Genomic DNA, 8,692 nt, shown 5'->3' on the forward strand with positions numbered 1-8,692 from the left:
TATTTTCTCTCATTTTTTTATTAAGTACTTTTGTTAATTACACTTAGCATATTTATATGCAATAAATTAAAGCTTATTTATCTATCAGTTAACGTACTTAAATGCATTTATGACAATAAAATACATAAACAAATAACAATAACGTTTATATTAGGTATATTAATCTAATCGTAACAAACATATATGTACATATGAATGTGTGTACGTGTCCATTCGTTAACATATGGCGTATTATAAATATTATGAACGTATTTTTAGTTCAGTTATAAATTTGTATGTGAAAAAGCCGGTCCAATATTTTTTAGTATTAAAACAAAATATTTTGTGCAAGCCTGTATAGCTGTTATATGAGGTGACATCACGTTAAGCACATGGGAATATACTTATGTGGATATTTATAACATATTTTACTAAAAAAACAACTCAAAAACTACTTGTTTTCTATTCTGCCGTCCTACATTCAGCTTTTTTCGTTGCCTTTTAATTTGACATTTGAGGAACAGAAAAAAGCTTTCTAAAAGCTCAATACTTTGTGAACTGCGTACAGGTGCGGTTTATACTGATAAATATTTTTCTTTATTTTTTGTTGTGAATTTTAAAATTATATTGTGTTCTATATATTTTAGAAAAATAAATCTAAATGCATCCCTCGAAAAAGTTCATGGAATGTTTGCAGTTTGCAGCTGTGAAACACAGAAATCAAAGACGTCTTGACAAGATAAAGACACCTTATATCAATCACCCCATCAATGTAGCTACTATATTGTCCATTGAAGGAGGAGTTAACGATGAAGTAGTGCTAATGGCAGCTTTGCTACATGACACTGTGGAGGATACGGACACAACTTTTGAAGAAATTGAATGTCGTTTTGGGAAAGAAATTTGTAACATAGTTCGCGAAGTAACTGGTAAGTACAGGGGCTACAAAATGTATTGCATATTCATTGTATATAAAGTTATAAAGTAATTCAGAAATCAGATATTGATATTATCTTCAGAATTCACGACTTTTTTAATAGTGTCAATGAATGATAAATTAATTAAATATTTTAAACATTACAAACGCAAAATACTATATACACGTTAAAACAGTATTAACCGTTTATTATTTTAAACTAATACGCATTCGTATAAGTAAATATAATATTTACAATATATTTCGATAAAAATAACAGAAATCGAATAGCTAAATTCTTGTATGTGAAAAATTGCATATGTAATTGGCTATATTTTTTCCACTAAATGAATATATTAATTAGATATATATTCATTAGTGCAGTTTTTTACCGACAATTTAATAATCGTCGACCACCACAATTGTTGTCGCTTTCAATTTAAGTTTAAAAATTTGAAACCATTGAAAACCAGTTTGACTTCAATTAAAATTCCACTCACCCCCAATTCATTTTGATCCTAAACAATCCCCTTTCGTCTTACACTACCGTAACCTACTAGCATACGTTTGATAAATCTCAAAGGGTCGTCACATCAACAACACCCATTTGAGCACTTGCATAGCATGGCCCTAAACGATCCAAAAACATCTATGAAAATATAATAAATATTTTTACTTATCTAATATTAAGTAATATGCAATTTTTGATATTAACTTAGACATTTTTTTATTTTTTACTTGCAGATGATAAATGCTTAGAAAAGCAGGAACGCAAAAGATTACAAATAGAAAAAGCTGCTGATACAAGTCCTAAGGCGAAGTTGGTGAAATTGGCTGATAAATTGGATAATTTAAGAGATCTTAGCTCTAACTTGCCAATAGGATGGTCAGAGGTAAAGCTGATCTCTGTACTTATTATTTGCAATACTTTATTTTCAATTTATAGGAACGTCGTGATGAGTACTTTATTTGGGCCAAAAAAGTTGTGGATAATTTACGGTGTACCAATACGCAACTAGAAAATTTATTAGATGACATTTTTAGACAACGGGGATTGCTATAACATTCAATCGAATAAAAACAAATAAAAATATTATGTCAAAAAATATATGGAATTATTTGTTATTGTTTTCATAGAAATTTAACATTAAATTTGCCAAAAGTTTGGTTTCGGCAACAGTCATTGCGTTATACAGAGAAGCTCTAATACCACCCACTGAGCGATGCCCTTTTAGTTGAATCATGCCCTCATCTTCAGCTTGGCTTAAAAATTTCTTCTCCAATTCTTCGACGCCTGTAATGTTACCGATACGGAATGGTATATTCATGCGCGACCGTACTGCAGTGTCGACTGGGCAACTATAGAACCCGTTAGATTTATCGATTACATCATATATAAGTTTTGATTTAATTTCAGCATTTGTTGCCATGCCAGCTAATCCGCCATTCCTTTTCACCCACTGAAATACAAGTCCCATCACATATATACTGTAAATGTAGATTAACGTAAGAATTTTACATAAAAATTTTTAATCTTAATTTTTTTAATTACCCAAATGTTGGTGGTGTATTCAACAAAGACTTTTCTTTGTCCATGAGTGAAAAATTTAAAATTGAGGGTGTGTTCGGCATGTGATGACCAATCAAATCTTCTCGTATGATAACTACAGTTGTACCTGCAGGTCCAATATTTTTTTGCGCACCAGCAAAAATGACACCAAACTTGTTAACATCTATGGGACGCGAAAGAAAATTTGAGGACATATCGCACACCAATGGTACACCATTTGCGATTTCCGGCACAAAGTCAAACTCAACACCGTGCACTGTCTCATTATCGCAATAATAAACAAAAGAGGCATTTGGATCTAATGTCCAGCTGCTTTGTCTTGGTACACTAGTATAGTTAGACATTTTGGGTAAGACTAAGTTAACTTTGCCATATTGTGCAGCCTCTTTTGCTGCTTTTGCTGACCATGCACCTGTTACCACATAGTCTGCAGTTCCTGTACGACCCATGAGATTAAGACAAACTGCAGCGAATTGTCCGGTTCCACCCCCTTGCATTAACAATATTTTATAGTTATCAGGAACATTGAGTAATTCCCGCAAGTCATTAATGGCCGCATCCTGTATTTTTGCGTAGTTTTGCGAACGATGCGACATTTCCATAATGGATACACCACTACCATTGCAGTTAAGTAAACTTTCCTGTACGCTCTTCAGCACCTACAATTAAAAAGTCATACGAAAAGTCATTAATTATAAAAATTATTCTGTTTTTGATTGTGCGAAAACAGTCAATAACCTCTTCTGGCAATTTCGCCGGCCCCGCACCAAAATTGATAACCATTTTACGACACGTTTCTTATGTTTAGTCAAGCCACAAAGCAAACAAATCGCACAACTGACCGCAGTGAACTGAATTTTTAATAACCGGAAAAAATCGAAGACTCCGAGATTAAGACTGAACGAAATCACGTAACTGTCAGCGAGGCGAGTGAGCGCTTGTGTTGTTGCAACGAAGCAAAAATATTAAAATGAACTAATTTATGCACTGCCTGAAATGCTGATATGTCGCTATGCAAGGCACCTTCATTTCGAAATACGTACTCGCCGACTAGAACAAAGACCAGAACAAAAACAACTTTCTGCTTTGCTCATAAACAAGAGCGAAACGAGATAATTTAATCTGTGGTATACGAATTGAGATAATTCTATATCTCTAATGGAAGTGTGGAAGCCTACTTGGCAATTGAAAACAGACTGGAAGTTAAGCTTAAACTGAGAGAAATACCCAGATGCCATGTACTTTATCAGTTGTGATAATGTATAAGCTTCAATTTCATAAATTAGACATATATACATACATATATGCATAATATATCTCAGACAATTAATAATCTAACCAATAATTTCCATAATAGATTTGTTATTAATTATTTGTTTAAAACTCATGTATCAAAAATAGAGTTCACGAATTTTAGGCTACAAATTCTAATTCTAGGAAATACATATGTACACTTAAACAAATTATTGGAACTTTATGTCCTAGTATGCAAAAAAAAAGTATCAAACCAATATATACATATGTATTCAATTTATACAAATCGGATGGCATTGATCATGTGCGTGCACATATTTTGTGTAAAAAGTACCCAGAATTTTTAAATAAAACACAGAAAAATCATCAATCGATCGCTTCTGCGCAAACCCCAAGTACAAATTAACTATGCCAGTACTGAACCTAATCCTCCACACATATTTTGCAGGTTGAGTGGAGTATGACCTCCACTTCCAACGCAAATTTTTTTTCCCCACTCGACGTGATATAACGACGACTTTAAGCGATTACTGAACATTTGAAAGTATATTTGCAAAAAAGCTGATGTAAACACACTAAGCAACAGATCGCACTTAAATTTAGCGTGCGAACACAATACTGACAAGTGCTTCCAATTTACAAAAAAAAAAATTATCTCGTATCTTTTAGATGTGTTTTTCTAATTAAAAATACTTTTTACACATAATCAATTATCATTAATTGCTTTTGAATTGCTTCACTTCTTTTAAGCAATTAAATAGTGCTTTTTCCAAGGCATGGCTTCATCACTGTTCTTATCTTTCCATCAATCGGAGCAGGTTAGGCTGCAATGTAGCTGGCTATAGTAACTAGAAATATAAGTAATATCGAATGCACCAGAAGCACTAGGCACGATTGAGTAACATTCGTTAGCAACTAATATTCAATATAATTGGACACAAATAAGAGACTTTAGCTATTGTTGGTTCTAATTGTTGCTTAATTATGCGTTGGGTATATGTCTCTGTTCACATTGGAGAGCGGACGAAACGGAGAATTAATTTGTATTAGAAATATTGTCTAACTAAGAACAATTTTTTATCTTGTTAAAAATCTGTAAACAATATAAATACATTTTCAGTTTTAAAATGAAAAAATAACCTTAAAATATAAAATCCAAGCCTAAAGTTCAAACGTTCAGATCATACAATAATTTCAAGTATTATATTCCACGTTATATTTCCGAAACTAAAATTAGTTATAATTTAATATGTAGCAAGACTGAAAACAAACTATATATATATAATAATATTAAACCAAAAAACTTTTTCCTATTAAAAGAAATTGTTGTTTTTTTATATACATACATTTAATTTACATATTTACACTCTAATATTTTTATGACAATTTTTATTTATTCAGCTTGAACCTTTCCAACAATGTCACTCCAGAATGTACCATAGTCTTGAAGAACGGTGCCGCTAGAAATATAACAAGAGTATTATATAATTGATGTATATGCATATACATATATATATAGTAGTATATAAGTATTGAATCAATTATTACTTCGAGATACTAACTCAACTTTTCAGTAGACCATATAAAATAGTTTATTAAAGGGTTAATAGTTTATTAAAGACTTATGAAGTTTTAATTTTAATTGCTTTGAAAGCGTTTATACTATTTTAGACGCAGTAACAAGGCTTTAATCAGTTTGTGAATATTATTGAAACAAAATCTCTTTAATAAGAATTTCCAGCATGAAGTAAAGGAATATTTGTTCATTATTCAAACGTGATTGTAACTAACGGTAATCATTTACTTATTTCGACGATTGTACTCAACATTTGCAAATGTTAGAATAGCCCAATTTCAACTAAGTTTAACGATATAAACTTTCTAAAAGTAAGAAACTTAGCCCGTTTAAAGATAATAACTCTCGCTTTAAATGTTTGAGTTTAATATAATTTTTTATCAACAACAAATAAAAAATGATTGTGCAAAAGTGTCTCCAATGGTTTCTTGATTTAGTTTTAGTGTGAAGTTTTACAATTTGTGTAGATTTAGTTTTGCTAAATCTCAGAGCTCATCATGATTATAATAATCTCATTGTTAATATGTAATCAGTACAAAGAAAATATTAGACATTATAATCCCATATTGCACCGCATCCCTAATTGTAATATGTTGCTCATAGTATTAACATATGACTATCCCTATTACCTACATGAAGTACATCAAGTTCCAAGAGTTTTTATTTATATGCTATTACTAGTAAAAGAAGGTTTCTTTATCAAGGTTTGTTTTCTTGATCATTTTAGAAGCAATAATCGCTTAATGATGTTCAATAAGTTCTAATCTTTATCTTTTAAGTGGATCTTTATCTTTTTTTTGCTAGTCTTAGCAAAAAAAATGATTCCTAGGTCTATAATTAATCTTTGTGTTATAACACAACACTATTGTAAATAAATTTTGATTAAGAATTAATTAAAAATATTTCTGCAGTGAGTTACTGGAGTTTTTCCAGTAATTTAGTATGATTTGTTTCTAAAATACTAACGAAGAAAAGTTTAAGGTCCAATATTTAAAACAAAAAATAATTTTTATATGACAGAAAATGAGTTTCTACTAAATCAACGAAGCAATGGAAGAGCTGCAAAGATTGAAATCTTCTTTCTCAAATCAACGATCCATTTAATATTTCTTAAACCAGTAATTCGATAAGTTACTTCGTGTACGAGGGAAATAATCCAAATCTGGCGGTGCAGCATTTGCTGCAGTAATTGGAGTTTCTTTTGCGAAACTAAATTCTGAAAATGGCTTCATCGTCATTGATTAGTCGCTGCGCCAATTGCGATCTGAAGTAACTTCGATTGCATGATGTTGCATGTTGGATGTTGGGTATTGGGTATTCAATACAAATGAGTTTAATGGGTCATTAGTAAAGTATTTGTCGTCTTGAAGTAAATGCCATTTCAACAGAAAAATCGTAAACGGATCCGTTAATTAAAAACACGTACAAAGCACAAATAAATCACGGATGTTGAAATCTTGTTTATTTTATTTCAAATTTGGTAAATTGATTGTGAGCGAGCCCGAACTATAAATGGATTTGTAATTTTTTATCTTTTGCCATTTGTATTTCGTTTTGCTTATGCAATTTTATCGATTGTTAATTGAGTTTTTGATGCTTTGGAGTTTGAAGCGAAGAAAAAGAGAGAGATAAAAATGACGGTCTGGCTACAACATGTAGTAAAAAAACAACAAATGTTAGGCTACATTAAGTTATCAATATAGAAGCTGAAGAAGTTGAGGTGTTCACTTCACTGATGACTGATGACTGATCACTAATGACAGATGACAGATGGAAAGCTGAAAAAACCTTGGTAGAACATTCGAGTAGAATTTTATACCGGATTTTTTTATATTATATTAGCTGCACATATTTTTCGTTTATCAAGGCATACTATACAGAGTCGAATAAGTAACTTATTTTGAGTTCTATTTTCTCTCCAAGTTAGGTGAGAAATACAATTATTACTATTCCTTATGATATGGTAAAATTTTTAAATTCTATAAAAAACTTACGTGAAGTAAACGCGACCACGTTTATGTTGCGGAGCTTTCCATATGAATTTAGCACCCAATTTGTCTCGATTATCTGAATGTGTTATAGCTGAGCACTCTGGAATGGAATTTGTATTTTCGCTTTGTATAAATTCACCAATCCATTCATTTGATTCCACATCACGGCCCTGTATGAGGAAACCGCGGAAAAGTTTATTCTGATCACGAGGATAAATTACAACTGAAAGTAAACGCGTTCAAAAAATAATTAAATTCTCGAATTAAAAGCACTATTCTTCCGAAAGCATACCAGAAATTTCCTGTCCAGGATGATAGTATTGTGCGCTGGCTACCACTTCAAAAGGATTTGTATGTAAAGGCTGTGAGCGTGCTTCACCATGATGGGGCTGTTGAAATCATTTTGAAACTTATAATTTTTGAAACAATCGTAATAAACAATTCGTTATAGCTTAAGGCATAATCGATATTATTCACTGTACCTGATTCACGCGTTTCTTCACGCACGCATCCGCTGGCGCGCCATTTGGAAAACCGTTTAGTACCGTCACCGAAAAGGTCAATACACAAAATGCACAAATTGTCAAATTTAATTCCATAGTTGTACTATCGGCCTTCTTTGCAAGTCTATTCAAGACGAAATTGAATCTATGAGTGTCTGTTGTGTTATGTACGATTTTGGTCGGAAACTAATTTTGTTCTCCTGTCGCTGACCGTGAGGCTAGGCGTTTTTAAAGCCTTTGGGCTGGACGGCTTGCAAGCGAACAAAAGCTGAGCTTTGCTTTTTGGTTTTGCCTATTATTGACTTTGTCTTTTTTCTCTTCAATTGACAGCATTCAACAATTGTTGAATGCTTGTTTTTATTAAAAGAGACTTTGGCCTAAACTTTTTGTCAGTGTTTCGAAGCCTACAAATAGCGTGGTACTGCTGCAAGCCGTGGTTAACGCGATAAACTTTTGCTGATATTCGGAACTTTAGGGTTGCGTGACTTTAGGGTTGTGCTTTATATTTAAACGGAAACTTCTGAATTTATTTTACAATTCAAAACTTTATTTTTTATTATCATAAAATTACAAAATTTTCTGAAAATGCTTTTGCTGTGATCAAGTATATTTATAGTATGTACCAATTGTAAAAGATACCTTAGATATATCTAAGCTACCTATAAGTATAAGGAATACAATTAGTTATTAGTATTGGAACTTTTACAATTATGCAAAATGTTTTGAAATTTAAGGAGATCAAGCTAAGAGAGGTCAAGCGAACATGACATACAAAAAACTAGAAAGCTACAAAACTACACGATTTGACAACCCAAGAAAGCCAAGTTCGGAGCTATTTTTTATACACGATTATCCATTTTATAGTTGCAGAGTAAATGTAAATAAAACAAACATTTTTTTAAG

The 8,692-nt window shown here is 31.7% G+C and overlaps 3 protein-coding genes across 3 annotated transcripts; 1 reads left to right on the top strand and 2 right to left on the bottom strand.

The window, feature by feature from the left end:
* Window positions 1-125: 125 nt before the first annotated feature.
* On the top strand, window positions 126-2,003 carry LOC119680732 (guanosine-3',5'-bis(diphosphate) 3'-pyrophosphohydrolase MESH1). Its single transcript, XM_038093688.1, has 4 exons — window positions 126-547; window positions 627-908; window positions 1,640-1,788; window positions 1,842-2,003. The coding sequence occupies exons 2-4, from the start codon at window positions 641-643 to the stop codon at window positions 1,956-1,958; spliced, it is 534 nt and encodes a 177-aa protein (XP_037949616.1). The 5' UTR covers window positions 126-547; window positions 627-640; the 3' UTR covers window positions 1,959-2,003.
* Window positions 1,987-3,248, bottom strand: LOC119680731 (probable phosphoserine aminotransferase). Its single transcript, XM_038093687.1, has 3 exons — window positions 3,204-3,248; window positions 2,448-3,124; window positions 1,987-2,383 (listed from the first exon to the last, which is right to left on the bottom strand). Exons 1-3 carry the CDS (start codon window positions 3,246-3,248, stop codon window positions 2,011-2,013), a joined length of 1,095 nt encoding a protein of 364 aa, XP_037949615.1. The 3' UTR covers window positions 1,987-2,010.
* Window positions 3,249-5,112: 1,864 nt separating this feature from the next.
* LOC119686389 (putative defense protein 3) lies at window positions 5,113-7,992 on the bottom strand. The gene is made up of 4 exons (XM_038100963.1): window positions 7,769-7,992; window positions 7,579-7,675; window positions 7,290-7,509; window positions 5,113-5,179 (listed from the first exon to the last, which is right to left on the bottom strand). The coding sequence occupies exons 1-4, from the start codon at window positions 7,883-7,885 to the stop codon at window positions 5,113-5,115; spliced, it is 501 nt and encodes a 166-aa protein (XP_037956891.1). The 5' UTR covers window positions 7,886-7,992.
* Window positions 7,993-8,692: the final 700 nt, after the last annotated feature.

The sequence above is a fragment of the Teleopsis dalmanni genome, chromosome 2, assembly GCF_002237135.1.
Source record: "Teleopsis dalmanni isolate 2A chromosome 2, ASM223713v2, whole genome shotgun sequence".
NCBI classification, from domain to species: domain Eukaryota; kingdom Metazoa; phylum Arthropoda; class Insecta; order Diptera; family Diopsidae; genus Teleopsis; species Teleopsis dalmanni.

Excerpts from the sequence above, each read along its gene's own strand:
- LOC119680732 (XM_038093688.1), top strand. The coding sequence starts at position 641 with ATGCATCCCTCGAAAAAGTTCATGGAATGTTTGCAGTTTGCAGCTGTG. Across the intron at positions 909-1,639 it reads CATAGTTCGCGAAGTAACTG|ATGATAAATGCTTAGAAAAG; the intron begins GTAAGTACAGGG and ends TTTTACTTGCAG. Across the intron at positions 1,789-1,841 it reads TGCCAATAGGATGGTCAGAG|GAACGTCGTGATGAGTACTT; the intron begins GTAAAGCTGATC and ends TTCAATTTATAG.
- LOC119680731 (XM_038093687.1), bottom strand. The coding sequence starts at position 3,248 with ATGGTTATCAATTTTGGTGCGGGGCCGGCGAAATTGCCAGAAGAG. Across the intron at positions 3,125-3,203 it reads CGGCGAAATTGCCAGAAGAG|GTGCTGAAGAGCGTACAGGA; the intron begins GTTATTGACTGT and ends TTTTAATTGTAG. Across the intron at positions 2,384-2,447 it reads AATACACCACCAACATTTGG|TATATATGTGATGGGACTTG; the intron begins GTAATTAAAAAA and ends CTACATTTACAG.
- LOC119686389 (XM_038100963.1), bottom strand. The coding sequence starts at position 7,885 with ATGGAATTAAATTTGACAATTTGTGCATTTTGTGTATTGACCTTTTCG. Across the intron at positions 7,676-7,768 it reads TGAAGAAACGCGTGAATCAG|CCCCATCATGGTGAAGCACG; the intron begins GTACAGTGAATA and ends TGATTTCAACAG. Across the intron at positions 5,180-7,289 it reads CGTGGTCGCGTTTACTTCAC|CGGCACCGTTCTTCAAGACT; the intron begins GTAAGTTTTTTA and ends TTATATTTCTAG.